Source organism: Lagenorhynchus albirostris, chromosome 9 (assembly GCF_949774975.1).
Source record: "Lagenorhynchus albirostris chromosome 9, mLagAlb1.1, whole genome shotgun sequence".
Taxonomy (NCBI): domain Eukaryota; kingdom Metazoa; phylum Chordata; class Mammalia; order Artiodactyla; family Delphinidae; genus Lagenorhynchus; species Lagenorhynchus albirostris.
Genome location: NC_083103.1, coordinates 76,413,780 through 76,430,111, shown reverse-complemented (window position 1 = coordinate 76,430,111; position 16,332 = coordinate 76,413,780). Strand labels below are relative to the sequence as shown.

General features: G+C 40.1%; 1 protein-coding gene across 2 annotated transcripts in view; it reads left to right on the top strand.

Annotated features, from left to right (window-relative positions):
• Window positions 1-10,731: 10,731 nt before the first annotated feature.
• PGR (progesterone receptor) overlaps window positions 10,732-16,332 on the top strand; it is a 99,162-nt gene continuing 93,561 nt past the window's right edge. For both annotated transcript variants that reach the window (XM_060160267.1, XM_060160266.1), the window contains exons 1-2: window positions 10,732-12,377; window positions 13,610-13,761. In XM_060160267.1, coding sequence (XP_060016250.1) covers window positions 10,732-12,377; window positions 13,610-13,761 — 1,798 coding nt within the window. The remainder of the gene's footprint in view (window positions 12,378-13,609; window positions 13,762-16,332) is intronic.

The following is a 16,332-nucleotide window of genomic DNA, read 5'->3' as shown; positions in this document are numbered from 1 at the left end:
ATCGTCATTTAAAAATATTATATTAGAATTACAAGTGTGTATAAATGTATGCATGAAAAATAATTATTGTTAAGATAAATTGTGAAGTTGTATTTACTATAAGTAGTTATATTTATTGTATACAGGTATATATTTATACTTATATACAATAAGAAGTTATATTTACAATAATTACAATAAGTATTTTACAATATTAAAATAAGTAGGCTATTAAATTCATTCATAACTGAGTGTGAATTTCTTTCTCAGTTTAGATTAAGTATCATTTAGGATTCTGAGCAAAATGAGACTTTGAATAATGTCAGATGTTATTTGTTGAATTCACATCCCAACTTTTGCTCCTTTCTAACATAACCCCAATTTTGGTAGCAAAGTACTCAGAACAGTGGACTCAGTTGCAGGAGATGAATCACAATTAATCTAATCAAATTTTCCTTTGAGTAATTGATTTAGTGTTGCACAGATGACCCAGTTCTAGCCAATAAGTCTTGATAGGATGTCTATGGGGTCGGCTTCTGGATAAGGTTTTCTTCCTTGATTTAAAGAAAAAACATGCCAGGAGAAACTTTCCTTATTCCTAATTTTGGATGCAGTTATGTGAGACTCTGATGCCATCTTTGGGCACTAGGGGACAAGAAAGAGATAAAACCCAAGCCTCTGATGCCAGCTGACTGGAAAGATGGAGAGTTTGGAACCCTGAGGACATTACTGAGCCATGATTAACCAACCCTAGAACTACTATCCTCCAGACTTCCTGGCATGTAAGATAATAAATAACTGTTATATAAGTCACTTTTTATTGAGTATCCTGTTACTTGGAGCCAAAATATATCCTACCTGACATGGGTATAAAAAGCAGGTATTATCTAGTGGATGGTCAGTACATCTGTGGAGGGACCTGAATAACCCAAGAGTTGTATGGAGCACTGGGTTCGGAACTGAGGGGAATGTGTCAAGCAGGTTACAGAAGTGACCTTTATGTACTCACTTCAAGGGCCAACATTCACCTACAGTCATCCCTTTGTAAATACAGACGAATTCTAGCTCTCAAAGTTGTATAAACAATAAAAATTTCCAAACTAACCAAATCATAGGTCTAAGTGGCCTGATATGCATTTCTGAATGTGTTCATATTTCTGAGGCCTCAGATCAAGCAAACATTTTTACACTATTCCATGAACCCTGTCAACTACCAACACTATAAACTGTAAACAAATAGAGAAACACAATATGTAAAGTGAAAAGAGCACTAGATTTGAAATTAAAAGCCATAGTAGTGAGTTCTGACTCTATTAATTACTAGGTCTAAGACGCCAGGCTTCAATTTTCTCATCTGAAAAATTGAGATAATAATACTTATATCATGAAGTTTTCTGAGCATTGTATGTGATAGTGTAGAAAATGTGTGTGTGTGTATATATATACACACACATATGTATATATACATGTAAATATATAGTAAAATAACATACAAAGCAAACTGTTTAATGATATTCTGAAGGCAGACATCTGTAAAATGAATGAATGATTCCTTTGTTCACTATAAAAACTGGATTAAGCTTGTCAAAAGTCAATCATCTTTTCAAGTTTAAAAAAGCTTCATGGCTCTCTTTGCATGTTATATCCACTGCCATAGTGGAGAGACAACACAAAAGAACAGCTGATACCAAAATACATGTATTTGTGGAGACAATAAATTTTATTGTACTTTTAATTTTATTTTATAAATATGAAAATATGCCATTTATTTCTTGGAATTCATGATACAAAAACCAAAGTCATTATAAGAGAAGACAGCAGACCAATATTGCTCATAAACGAAGACTTAACAATTCTACCAAGCTTTTAACAAATCAAATGTGATATATAAAAATTACATCATGACTAAGTAAGATTTATCCCAGGAATACAAGGTTGGCTTAACATTAAAAACTCAATTAATGTAATTCACCATATTAACAAATTAATAAAGAAAAGACATAAGATCATCTCAACAGAAAGATCATTTGACAAAAAAGCACATCTACTCCTAATAAACCTCTCAGCAAAGAGAAGCACTTAGGAATAGAAGGGTACTTCCTCAATCTGATAAGGGGAAATCTATGAAAAAATCTGCAGCTAACATCATACTTAATGATGAAAGACTGAATGCTTCCCCCCATAAAATCAGAAAACCACCAAGGACATCCACCATCCATCATTCCAATTAAAATATCAATTGTATTTCTAAATACTAGACATGTACAATATAAAACAAAAATTAGGCATAATTATAAAATGGTCTCCAAAATTCTCTCCCCACAGTGTACATGATTTGTATAATTTCCTCCCCTTGAATGTGAATGAGGTGGTCAAAATGATGGATTTCACTCCCATGATTATGTTACATTTCTGGCAAAAGGATATTTGCTGATGTATTATAATTAAGATCCCACGTTGGTTTATTTTGAGTTAATCAAAATGGAGGTTATCTGGTGAGTCTGACTTAATCAGGCAGAAGCCCTTAAAAATCATGAATAACTATCTTCTGCCAACCTTGAAGAAGATGGAAGCCAGCATGAGTTTGAAAGCTGCAAGGAACTGAACTCTGCTGCTACCTGAATGAACCTGGAAGAACAGGCTGAGCCCCAGATGATAATGCAATCTTGGCTGATGCACTGACACAGCCATGTGAGCCCTGAGCAGTGGATCCAACTAACCCATGCCCAGATTGCTGACCCATGGAAACTGTGAGATAATGACTGGGTGATGTTTAAACCATTAAGTTTGTGGTAATTTATTTCTCAGCATTAGAAAACGTATATAGATACCATTTACAATAACATAAAAAATACGAAATAATTGGAAATAAATCTGACCAAAAATCTGAAAGATCTCTACGGTAAAAGCTTCAAAACATTGCTGAGAGAAATTAGGCCTAAAGAAATGGAGATATATACCATCTTCATGGGAAGATGGAAGATTTAATGTTGATGAGACAGCAATTCCTCTCTAAAACGATCTATTTCAATTCAATCCCAATCAATATTGCAGCAGACTTGTTTGTAGAAATTAATTCTAAAATTTATATGAAAATGCAAAGGGCCTAGAATAAGCAAAATAATTTTGAAAATGTAGAATAAAGTTAGTACTTGAAGTACTAACACTTCAAGTATCCAAGACCTATCACACAGTGACAGCAATCAAGACAGTGTGTTATTGACATAAAGACTCTCAGACAGAACAACAAAACAAAATTGAGAATCTGGAGAGACCCCCAAATATATGAATAACTGATTTACTACAAGGGTGTAAAGGCAATTAAGTGGGGAAAGAATACTGTTTTAAGCAAATGATGCTGGAACAACTGAATATCCATATGCAAAAAAAAAGAATAGAACTTTGATCTATACCTCACACCACATTAAAAAAGTAACTTAAAATGATTCACAGATGTAAATGTAAAACTAAAAACTATAAAAACAGGAGAAAACACAGGAGTAAATTTTTGTGACCTTGAGTTTGGCAAAGAATTTTAATTACGACACTGACACCAAAAGCAAAATTCACAAAAGTATAAATGGACAAATTAGACTTTATCAATAATAAAAACATCTGCTCTTTAAAGGATACTCTTAAGAGAACTTAAAGATAAGGCACAGGTTAGGAGAAAATATTTTCAAATCACATATATAACAGGGGACTTGCATCAGAATTCATAAAGAACTCTCAAAATTCAATAATAAAATAACTCAACTTTTAAAAAGCAAACAAAATACTTTAAAAGACATACCAAATGGCAAATAAGCACATTAAAAGATGATAAACATCATTAGTCATTAGAGAAACGCAATTAAAATCACAACGAGATACCACTACGTTATCTACTAGAATTGTTAAAATTAAAACTACTGACCATACCAATTGTTGTCTGGGATATGGAAGAATTAGAACTGTAATATACTGCTGGTGGGAATGTAAAATGGTACAACTACTTTGGAAATTGTCTGGTAGTTAAATGTACACCTACTAATTTATCCAGCCATTTCATTTCTGGGTATTTATTCATGAGAAAGAAAAACATATGTCCATACAAAGACTTATACACACATTTTTGTAGTAGCTTTACTTGTGATATTAAAAAACTGGGAAAAATTCAAATGTTTATCAACACATAAACGAACTATGGTATATCCATACAATAGATTACTACTCAGCAATAAAAAAAGAGCTAATGAGACATACTACAATATAGATCTTAAAATAATTATGCTGAGTGAAAGAAGCTAGATGAAAAAAGCATACACTACACTGTACAAAATTCTAAGAAATAAAAGTAAATGTAGAACACATTTAGCACTCAGATATTCATTTCTAATATCATTTTCCAATACATGGCTGATTCTAGGACTGGGGCAGTAAATAGACAAGATGAGTCTAGGGCATCTTGTAATGCCAGAAATTAAGAAAATGCTCAAACACACACATGAACACACACACACACACACACACACAAGTTCCCAATGCTCAAGGCTGGAACAATTTGAGCAAAAAAATAAAATAGATTATAACTCAAAGTATAAAATAAATATCCATGAGTCCATACTGATATAAATAAAAGACTGAATAAGTTAGTAAATGGGGGAGAAGAAGTAAATCTCCCATGCAGAAGAATTCCAAATTAATTATGTAGATACTCTACCCTAAAGGAGGGAACCAGTAACTCCTTACACACCCACACTCTCTTAAGTGTGGGCTGTTCATAGTAACTTCCTTCCAAAGAGCACAATACGGTAAGAGGGGAAAAAGAGTTAACTATGCAGAGGAGAAAACTGACAAATACTACTTCATCTAGGTGATCAAGGTCAACGTCAACAGTGATGATAAGTCATGTTGACAGTGTATACCTTTGATATGTTGTGATGAATATGGCACTTTACCACAGTAATTTGCCTCCCCCAAATCCATAACCCCAGTCTAATCATGAGGTAAACATGAAATTCCAATAGAGGGGCATCCCACAATATGCCTCAGGACTGCAAAGTCATCAAAAACAAGGAAAGTCTGAGAAACTGTCATAGCCAAGAGGAGCCTAAGGAGACATAACAACGATGTAATATGGTATCCTGGATGAGACTGTGGAAAGAAAAAGAACATTAGGTAAAAGCTAAGGAGATCTGAATAAATTATGTATATTAGTTATTAATAATGTATCAATATTGGTTCATTAATTGTAACAAATATACCATATTAACATAAGATGGTAATAAGAAAAACTATGCAGAGGATATAGGGGAACTCTGTACTATCTGCTTAGTTTCTCTGTAAATCTAAAACTATTCTAAAAAGTAAAGTCTATTAATTAAAAAATTAAAGCACAGTCCTAAAAATCTATCTGTATATAATTTAATACATTTAATAAATCAGATATAAAGTTAAAAAAAAAACTAATGTATAGTGACAAAAAGTAGATTAGTGGTTGCCCAGCAATCCATAAGGAATGACAGGGATAGGAGAGGATAGAAAAAGGAAGGGATTAAAAAGTGACATGAGGAAACTTCTAGAGGAAAAGGGTATACTTATCTTTTTTTGTGGTGATGGCTTCACAGGTATATACTTATGTCAAAACTTAACAAAGTGTACATTTTAAATATAAGCAGCTTACTGTATGACAATTATAATTTAATAAGCCTTTTTCTAGTATAAACAAACAAAAAAAACCTTCCAAATTTGAACTATCTTCTTAAAAAATAGTCTGTAGAAACATTTGGAGTTAGCCCTATCACACCTGAATTTAACCAGTGAGTTTTTTTTCTTCGAGTTTTATTGAGATATAATTGATATACAGCACTGTATTAAGTTTAAGGTGTACAGCATAATGCTTTGATTTACATATTTCATGAAATGATTAGCACAATAAGTTTAATGAACATCCACATCTTATATAGATAAAACATTAAAGAAATAGAAAAAAATATTTTTCCTTGTAATGAGAACTCAGGATTTATTTGCTTAACAACTTTCATACATAAGCAGTGTTAATTATATTTATCATGTTGTACATTATTTAGCACTTATTTATCTTATAACTGGGAGTTTGTACCTTTTGACTGCTTTCATCCAATTCCACATCCCCTGCCTCTGGTACCCACAAATCTGATCTCTTTTTCTTTCTTTTCTTTTTTTTTTTTTGCGGTACGCGGGCCTCTCACTGTTGTGGCCTCTCCCGTTGCGGAGCACAGGCTCCGGACGCGCAGGCTCAGCGGCCATGGCTCACGGGGCCCAGCCGCTCCGCGGCATGTGGGATCTTCCCGGACCGGGGCACGAACCCGTGTCCCCTGCATCGGCAGGCGGACTCTCAACCACTGCGCCACCAGGGAAGCCCCTGATCTCTTTTTATATGAGTTTGTTTGTTTGTTGGTTTATTTTTGAAGTGTAATTGACCTACAACACTATGTTAGTTCTTATTACACAACATAGTGATTCAATGTTTCTATACATTTCGAAATGATCACCATGATAAGTCTAGTTACAATACGTCACCATACAAAAATATTACATAGTTACTACATTCCCCACACTGTGCATATCATATCCCTGACTCATTTATTTTGCAACTGGAAGTGTGTACCACTTAATCTCCCTCACCTATTTCTTTCATACCCCGTCACCATCATCCCCTTCCCTCTGGCAACCACCTGTTTTTTCTCTGTGTCTATAACTGTTTCTGTTTTATTATGTTTGTTCATTTGTTTTCTTCTTCTAGATTCTACATATAAGTGAAATCATACAGTATTTGTCTCTCTCTGTCTGACTTATTTCACTTAACATAATGCCCTCACGGTTCATTCATGTTGTTGCAAATGGAAAGATTCTGTTCTATGGCTGAGTAATATTCTATTATTTATATATACATATATATATATATATCATACCTTCATCTTTATCCATTCAGCTATTAATGGGCACTTAGGTTGCTTCCATATCTTAGCTATTGTAAGTAATGTTGAAATGAACATAGGGGTACATATATCTTTTCTAATTAGTGTCTGTGTTTTCTTCGGATAAATATCCAAGAGTGAAATTACTGGATCATATGGTAATTCTATTTTTAACCAGTATATTTAACTAGTGACTTTGTTTCACTCAAAGATTCATATTTTTAGGAATTCTTGTGCCAACAATGCTAATCACCCAGCATCAAATTTCATGGCATAATGGTGATTTAGGATATGCTGAGCGTCTTTACTATTGTTTCCTTACTTCAAGACTTTCAGTCTTATGGAAATATCCTAGTCAGACTCGTCTGGTTTGAGGGAATTTTTATAGTCAATCAAAACTAAGCCAAATAGGACTTCCCTGGTGGCGCAGTGGTTGAGAGTCCGCCTGCCGATGCAGGGGACGCGGGTTCGTGCCCTGGTCCGGGAAGATCCCACATGCCGCAGAGCGGCTAGGCCCGTGAGCCATGGCCGCTGAGCCTGCGCGTCCGGAGCCCGTGCTCCGCGACGGGAGAGGCCACAACAGTGAGAGGCCCGCGTACCGCAAAAAAAAAAAAAAAAATTAAGCCCAATATAGTGTGTCATTTAAAATGAGACTTAGTGCCAATTTTATGCCTGCAGCAACCTGGAACCCACATTCTGAGCCATCTGCTATTTAAAAATCATACTCCTAAGAAGTCTGGTATTTGAGGCATTTGATTGCCTGGGATCAAATATGGCTATGCTACTTATTAACTTAATAATAATGGGAAACTCTGAGCTTCAGTATTCTCAACTATGAAATGCAGATAACAGTACTTACTTCATGGGACTGTTGAAGGATTAAATAAGTTAACACATGTAAAAGTCGTAGAAGACTACCTGGCAGTGCTATCCAGATTCTACAAAATCTACAGATTCTATGGCACTAATCATCAGGGAAGTGTAAATCAAAACCAAAGTGAAATACTACTTCACTCACACACACTATGAGGGCTATAATAAAAAGACAGTAACAGGTATTTCTGAGGATGTGGAGAAATTGGAACCTTCCTACACTGCAGGTGTAAACATAATATGTCCAGTCACTTTGGAAAACAGTCTGCAGTTCCTCAATAGGTTAAACCTAGAGTTACCATATGACCCAGCAGTTCTAATCCTAGGTATATATGCCAGAGAAATGAAAGTATATGTTCACACGAAAACTTATACATGAATGTTAATAGCAACATTATTCATAATAGCCTACAAGTAGAAACAGCCCTAATGTCCAACAACTGCTAAATGGACAATCAAACATAGTATATCCATACAATAAAATATTATTTAGCAATAAAAAGGAGTGAAGTACTGATACATGCTACCATGTGGCTGCACCTTGAAAACATTATGCTAAGGGAAAGAAGCCAGCAAAAAAGAACACATATGGTATGATTCTATTTATATAAAATGTCCAGAATAGGCAAATGCAGAGAGAAGGAAAGTAGACTCAGAGGCTGTTGAAAGGTTTTAAGGGAAAATGAGGAGTGACTATTAATGGGTGTGGGGTTTCTTTTGGGGGTAATGTAAATGTTCTAAAATTAATAGTGGTGATAGTTATACAACTGTGCATATGTTAAAAACCATTGAATTGTAACTTTAAAACAGGTGAACTCTATGGTACATGAGTTATATCCAGTAAAGCATGTTAAGTGGTTTAAAATAGATTGGAAAAGGGAAAGCCCCAAAGCAACAATAACAGTATTAATAATAATAAATTAGTTCATCTCTCTAGCCTTATCCTCTTCCATTCCCACATTTACTCTATGCTCTATCCATAATGGCCTCCTTGAAGTCCCCATATTATGTCTTCCTATTTGATGTCCTGTGAACATACTATATCTGCTTCCTGGAGTTCTCTTCACCCCTCCTCTACCCGCCTAACTCCTTTATATTTAAAATTAGTCGGTCAGAGTAAGCTAATGGTTGGAAAAATGGATTCCAAAATCCAATGGTCTAACATGATAAAATTTATTTCTCACTCACGTAGACCCTCCCCAGGTGATTCAGGGATCCAGGATCCTTACCTCTAGTAGCTCTGCCCTTCCTGGAGTCTTGGAGTCTTCCAGTGTATTCTCTAAACCTGGCTGAGAGAATCTGTGGGGCATCAGCACAGACAGAATTTTGAGGAATTTTCCAAATGATTAATTCACTTTTGAACATGGTATATTTAAGATGATGTCAGGATACCCAAAGGTCTTGGGTTCAGCACAGAGATAGTTAGTTTATAACTCTGCATCTCAAATATATTGCACTACTCCCCGCTGTCTCTACCATATCCTCAGGAGGCAAGAGGTGATCTGCTTAAAAAACTCAAAGATTATTTTAAAGAATAAGAATGCCGAGGGGATAAAAATACAATTTAACATCTCTATTGAGGAATTTACGATGTAGCACAGGATATAAGCTGGAGCTAAAGAAAACTTTCCTTAAAGTGCTATTTGTTAAAAGTTGGAATGCATTCCTTAGGACAAATCAAAGTGTGACACACAACATCCAAACTTCCTGTACATGTAGGTAAGTGTTATCAACTATCTCCCACTCCCAAATTTCTCTGCCACATTGAGGACTGTTCACGAGGCGCAGGACATGTTGGTTGTAGCAATTTGAAAATATTCGCTTTTATGGAAGTCATAAGAGAGAAAATCTCTTTCATGTTATTTAGGATCATCCTTGATACGTTTATTCTAAAAAATAATACACATAGCCAAATATTTTCCTCTATGTAAAATCTTTACAAAACTGAAATCCTGAGAATTCAGCTTCTGATAGAATCCATTCGCTTTTCCAGTTAGATTGGGCATAATTCTTAACTGGTCGTACAAAATCTAATATGCTTACGAAGTTCCATCCCACAGTACCTGTTATTCAGACTAGCGGCTGGAAATACCAACTCCACAATTTCAGATCTGGTCCATAATTGGGGCAGGGAGGGACTCTGGGCGGGGCCTCCAGACAGGGAGGAGGCGTTGTTAGAAAGCGGTGGGGCTAGTCTACTGGCTGTCACTACTCCAGTTAAGCCTAGTAATATTTGAGTGAGCGAGGGTCTGGTGTGTGAGCAGCATTCTCAGTGAGAACTAGTTTCCCTTGGCATTTGAGTGGAATCTGCAACTATAGGCGTTTCGTCCCCCCGACTGCCGAGAAATGTGAGAGCTGCAGAGATGGTTGTCGCCAGCTATAGGGAGCCGGCAGAAACAAGGCTGCTCCTGAGGATGGGCTCTGCCGAGAGGCCAAAGTAGCCCCAGGGTTTTAGTGAGAAGGGAAGTGGAATGCAGTCGGGGATTGGGAGCAACACGGCACTGAAGCTGGAGAAACAGTGTAGAGAGAGAGCCGCTTTGCATCGCTTTCGAAGCCGCCGCCACTCGAGTGCCGACTTGTGAGTACTCTGCGTCTCTGTCCGCAGACTGAAGTCGGGGAACTCTCTTGGAGAACTCTCCCAGTTAGGAAGTGAGATCCCTACAACTGCCTTCGCCTGCTCTCCCCACCTGCCTCAAGGACGGAGCAACTGCCACCCCTCCCCTGCCTACCGGACCGAGGGCAAGGGCAGTAGCTGATCGGTGCCGCCCCCTTCCGACCCAGGAGGTGGAGATTTCACCCCCCTCTCCACCGTCCGGTCCAGCCAAATTCAACACCTATTTCCTCCCCCCGCTGCTCTTGTATTCCTGACACCCCCTCGTCCTTCCCCTATCCCTCCTCCCCAGAGACAGGGGAGGAGAAAAGGGGAGTCCGGGTCGTCATGACTGAGCGGAAGGCAAAGGATCCCCGGGCTCCCCACGTGGCGGGCAGAGCGCCCTCCCCAACCCAGGTCGGATCCCCTCTGCTGGGACGCCGGGACACAGGCCCCTTTCAGGCGAGCGAGATCTCGGACGCGTCACCTACTGCCTCGGTCATACCCCTCTCCCTGGACGGGCTGCTCTTCCCTCGGCCCTGCCAGGGTCAGGACCCAGACGGGAAGACTCAGGACCAGCAGTCGCTGTCAGACGTGGAGGGGGCGTATTCCAGAGTTGAAGCCACAGAGGGTGCTGGAGGTGGCACCTCTAGACCCCCAGAAAAGGACAGCGGACTGCTGGACAGTGTCTTGGACACGCTACTGGCGCCCTCGGGTCCTGGGCAGAGCCACGCCAGCCCGCCCGTCTGCGAGGCCACCAGCCCTTGGTGCCTCTTTAGCCCCGAGCTTCCCCAAGACGCCCGGGCTGCCCCTGTCACCCAGGGGGTATTGCCCCCGCTCATGAGCCGACCAGAAGGCAAGTCTGGTGACAGCTCCGGGACGGCAGCTGCCCAGAAAGTGCTGCCCAGGGGCCTGGCACCGTCCCGGCAGCTGCTGCCCCCGACGGCCGGGAGCCATCACTGGCCCGGGGCCGCAGTGAAGCCCTCTCCGCAGCCCCCTGTGGTGGAGGTGGAGGAGGAGGATGGCTCCGAGTCCGAGGGCTCCGTGGGTCCACCTCTGAAGGGCAAACCCCGGCCTGCGGGAGGCCCAGCGGCCGGAGGAGGAGCCGCGACCGCTGCTCCAGGGTCGGCCGCAGGAGGCGTCGCCCTGGTCCCCAAGGAAGATTCCCGCTTCACGGCGCCCAGGGTTGCCCTGGCGGAGCACGACGCGCCAGCGGCGCCCGGGCGCTCCCCGCTGGCCACTACGGTGATGGATTTTATCCACGTGCCCATCCTGCCGCTCAACTCAGCCTTCCTGGCCGCCCGCACCCGGCAGCTGCTAGAGGGGGATAACTATGACGGCGGGGCCGCGGCAGTCAGCGCCTTTGCCCCGCCGCGGGGCCCGCCCTCGGCCTCGTCCGCCCAGGTCGCGGCCGGCGACTTCCCCGACTGCGCGTACCAGCCCGACGCCGAGCCCAAGGACGACGCATTCCCGCTCTATGGAGACTTCCAGCCGCCCGCCCTGAAGATCAAGGAGGAAGAGGAAGGCGCCGAGGCCGCCGCGCGCTCCCCGCGGCCGTACTTGGTGGCGGGTGCCAACCCCGCCGTCTTCCCGGATTTCCCGCTGGCGCCACCCGCGCTGCCTACGAGAGCGCCGTCGTCAAGACCCGGGGAAGGGGCGGCCGCCGCCGCACCTGTCGGTGCGTCTGTCTCGTCCGCGTCCTCGTCTGGCTCGACCCTGGAGTGCATCCTGTACAAGGCGGAGAGCGCGCCGCCCCAGCAGGGCGCGTTCGCCCCACCACCCTGCAAGGGGCCGGGCGCGGGCGCCTGCCTGCTGCCGCGGGACGGCCTGCCGTCCACCTCGGCCTCGGCCGCCGCCGCCGCCGCCGCCGCCGGGGCGGCCCCAGCGCTCTACCCGCCGCTCGGCCTCAACGGGCTCCCGCAGCTCGGCTACCAGGCCGCGGTGCTCAAGGAGGGCCTGCCGCAGGTCTACCAGCCCTATCTCAACTACCTGAGGTGAGGGCCCGGGGCGGGGCGCGCCCGGCGCGTCGCGAGAGTAGCGGTGCGGCCGCTGGCCGCCGCCAGCTCCCGGCCCTCAGCGCCCGGCTCCGGCTCCCCCGAGTGGCCGCGAGGGGTGGGTGGCCGGGGCGGGGCACAGCACAGGTTGGCTTCCTTTTCCTTACCTCTTCTCCTCATTTTTTGGGGGGACACCAAGGGGGCGCAGAATATGCTGTTTCTGGAGCGTACCTCCCCGAAAATGTTTCTACACTTTTCAGATCTGCGCAATCCCAAGACAAGACCAGCCGTGATTTCTAAAAGTGCAGCGTCACTCTAGGTCCGCTGTAGCCCCGCGGAGCGGAAGGCGTGCGGCGAGTCGGGGGCCTTATAAAATGCTTTTCTTCGTAGAAGGACAATTACTGGGAATGTCTGTCTTGGAGAGGAGACATTAACGCCCCGTTCTCCCGGGAGGGGTGGCACTGGATGTTGGGTAGCGGGCCAGAACCCAAAGCAGAACCGTCTCAGGGGTCTGGACACTCAACCGCTTCATTTTCATACGAATCTCAAGATTTAAATTAATTTATGTGTAATATGTTTACATTACGGATTGAAACATCAATCACTGCAGTACCTTGTATTCTAATATTGTGTCGAGTTCGCTGCAACTTTTTTTCACACAGATTTTAAAAAACATTTTAATTTACCTACGGGAGTAATGGAATTTTAAAGAAAAAAGAAAAAAATGCTCTCGGTTTGGAATCATGTGTTGTGAATAGTCAAAACAGTGGCAGTATACTGAACAATACTTTAAAATGACAAACACATATTCTTGTTTAATTACAGAGTTGAGTTTTAAAAACTCAGTAGCATCACTAAGTATGATTGTACTCTTAAAGCAAAACCACGTTTATCGTTACCCAGCGTACAAGGTCATAACATTTGATTTGTCAGAGACTGAATTGATTCTCTATAAGAAGTTTTGTAGAAAGATTTTTTTCTGGATATAAAATTATATATTAATTATTTATTATTCTTTCGTGTTGGTGCTCCTGATGAAAGACTAATAATTTTGCCAGTCTGATGAATCCAGTAACAGGTAGTACATCAAGTTTAGTTTGCATGTCTTTCAAGTGTATTCGGTTCTATTTTCTAAAAACCCTTTCACTCTGTCAATTCTGGGTTAAGAAAACTTTAGTATTAGATAGTGGTGCACCTAAAAATAAATGGAGTACTTTGTTTTGCATTTCAAGGCCGGATTCAGAAGCCAGCCAGAGCCCACAGTACAGCTTCGAGTCATTACCTCAGAAGATTTGTTTAATCTGTGGGGATGAAGCATCAGGCTGTCATTATGGTGTCCTTACCTGTGGGAGCTGTAAGGTCTTCTTTAAAAGGGCAATGGAAGGTAGGCTCCTTTCCCCGATCCTTTCTTGTTGGTTTAATTGTAAATGGAGACCATCTAATATTTTATAGATTTTAATCAGCCCTTGCTTCCTCTAAGAAATGATGATATATTCGTATAACCTATATGACGATGTTTTAACAATATATTTTTATTTATAATACTCCGTATTGAATGGGGTTGGATATTATAATTGCATAATATTTGAATAATGCTTTTAATATTAGACACAAGTCACACTAATCTTGGGAACAATGCGAACATTGTTCATTAACTACTTAACTTTAAAGAAACAGATTTGTTCTGATTGTATTTTTACATTTCTATCATATATATTTTATATAATATATACCAAATTAAAATTTTCTTCCAAAAGAAAAATGGTAAAAGTTGTCAGAAGTCTATATGTACATATATATGATGCAGTTACAAATTTTCTACATGATTTTGTCTTTTTCCTACATGCATGTTTATTTAATAATTATATAATGGTAATTCTAAACAAAGTTTAAAAGTTCCCTTTTTGTTTAGTATATTTTTGTAAGTGTATAGGAAATAGGTGTAAACAGTTTAAAGCAAAAGAAAAATTTAGACATCACAGTTATATAATTTCTTAAGAAGTATTTTGCTTTAAGTAAGGCTTTCATGTTTTTAAAATCATCTAAATTACATATTTACCTAATGATTTTGGATTGACTTGCATAGTGTATTTCAGACTTGAACTTTCATAGAATATACGTTTTAATTTCTCTTTCTATCTACACTAAACTCTAAGCAGCCAAACACATTTATATCTGAAGACAGAAATACATTTAAACATCATTTCACATTTGAATTCTAGCAATAAGTGTATTTCATAACAAGCTGACGTGAGTTTAGGGTTCTCTCTGGAGTTCTGATATCACACCTACACAAGGAACCAAAGATCTGAATGTCTGCTTTTTTGTTTCCTGTTTGTGAGTTCTCTAATTTCAAGAGCCCTCTACTTATGAGCAGGAAAGTAGGGAGTGGGAATTTTTACCTTAAGGGAGAGTTCAAAGGAGTTGACATGCATATTTAATACACATTTACACCAAAAGAATATTAACCCAAAAGACATTTAACAAAAAAATTCACTATCCCTGTAGATAGCTAACATATAATTCTTTACAACTGCTATGCCCTTTTGATGAAAATGATTCCCAACTATTTATTAATGGTATGTGTACCTCTCCTACTGAAATTAATTCTTCATAAAAAATAATCACTTTGTGTATTTCTAGAATATGATTGTTTTCCCCAAAGGATGAATGTATTTAACTGATGTTGAACATATGTATTCAGCTTCAGGGGGTTTTAATTGCATTTTAAATTAGTTGAGGTACTGTAACAAGAGGTTATGTGAGAAAACGGGACAACTGACAGTAGCCTTAACTTTCCAACTGACTATGACTATCATTTAGTCATAGTTACAGTTTGAAGTCCTTTGTGTGGAAGAGTCAATTCTCCAGTGCATAATTGGAATTACTGTTCCCATCTGACTTTGGTTCTGGTTTCTTGAACATTCCCCCCCTGCATTAATATGATTTTCTTTATGCTTACAGTCTCCTTAGTCTAATTCTTAAGTGAATGACCCCCTTGGAGTCCTCTAAAAGCCAGTTTATTCTAGCGCAGCTCCCTCATTTTACAGATACACAAGTCCCAAAGGCATAATGAGTTTCTAAAGAGCATACAGCTAGTCGGTATCTGATTGTTAGTCAACACAGGTTAGATTGTCTTTAATTGCAATGCTTATAAATCAGAGATGGTATGCAAAAGTAGATATATGACAAATGCTACTTCATTCTTGAAAGTTACTTCAAAAGTGCATATAGCACCAAGAACACTCTAATTAAAATACAAATGCTTTCACATCATTATTATCAGAATAGCATCCTAAACATAAAGGAAGTCTTCCCAAATTTACTCTTAGAAAGCATTTGTTGGACCACTACTGTTGGCGTGGTTCTGTTTTAGTTTTGAGTAATAGAAACGAAATACCTTTATTCAGCAATATTTACAAAGAGGAGCTCAAGATAGATGTTGATAAATCACTCATTTGGCTATTAAAGGACAAGTAAGATTATTGATCTTTGGACATTGAGGAGAGCTTGTAAGTGTATATGTTCAAGGAAGAGTGAAGAGATTAAGATTAGACTGACTAAGACTTGAAGATTCATATTAGAAAATTATTAAAGAATAGGAAGTTTGATTGCCAGTGCTTGCTTGAATCAGTGATTTAAGCCAAGAAAATAGAATGTTCTGGGAGTTTTCAAGAGTGAGAAAGATGAGGAGAAGAATTTTTCTAATTGGAGAAAAATACCAGGTTTGAAATCTTAAAGTAGGGCTGTGTGATAAGCTGCTTCAAGGTAGAACTATGTGTGGATGCCAATATGTCCAGAAATTGAAAGTCAGTAGTCAAAAATATGGATATTAATGTTACCAAGGATAATGATAATACTGGCATTCAGGAGTGCTTTCTATGTGCCAGTGACTAAGTGTTTTATGGGTCTTAACTCATTTAAGCCTTATAATGTAGGCATTATTATTACTTTC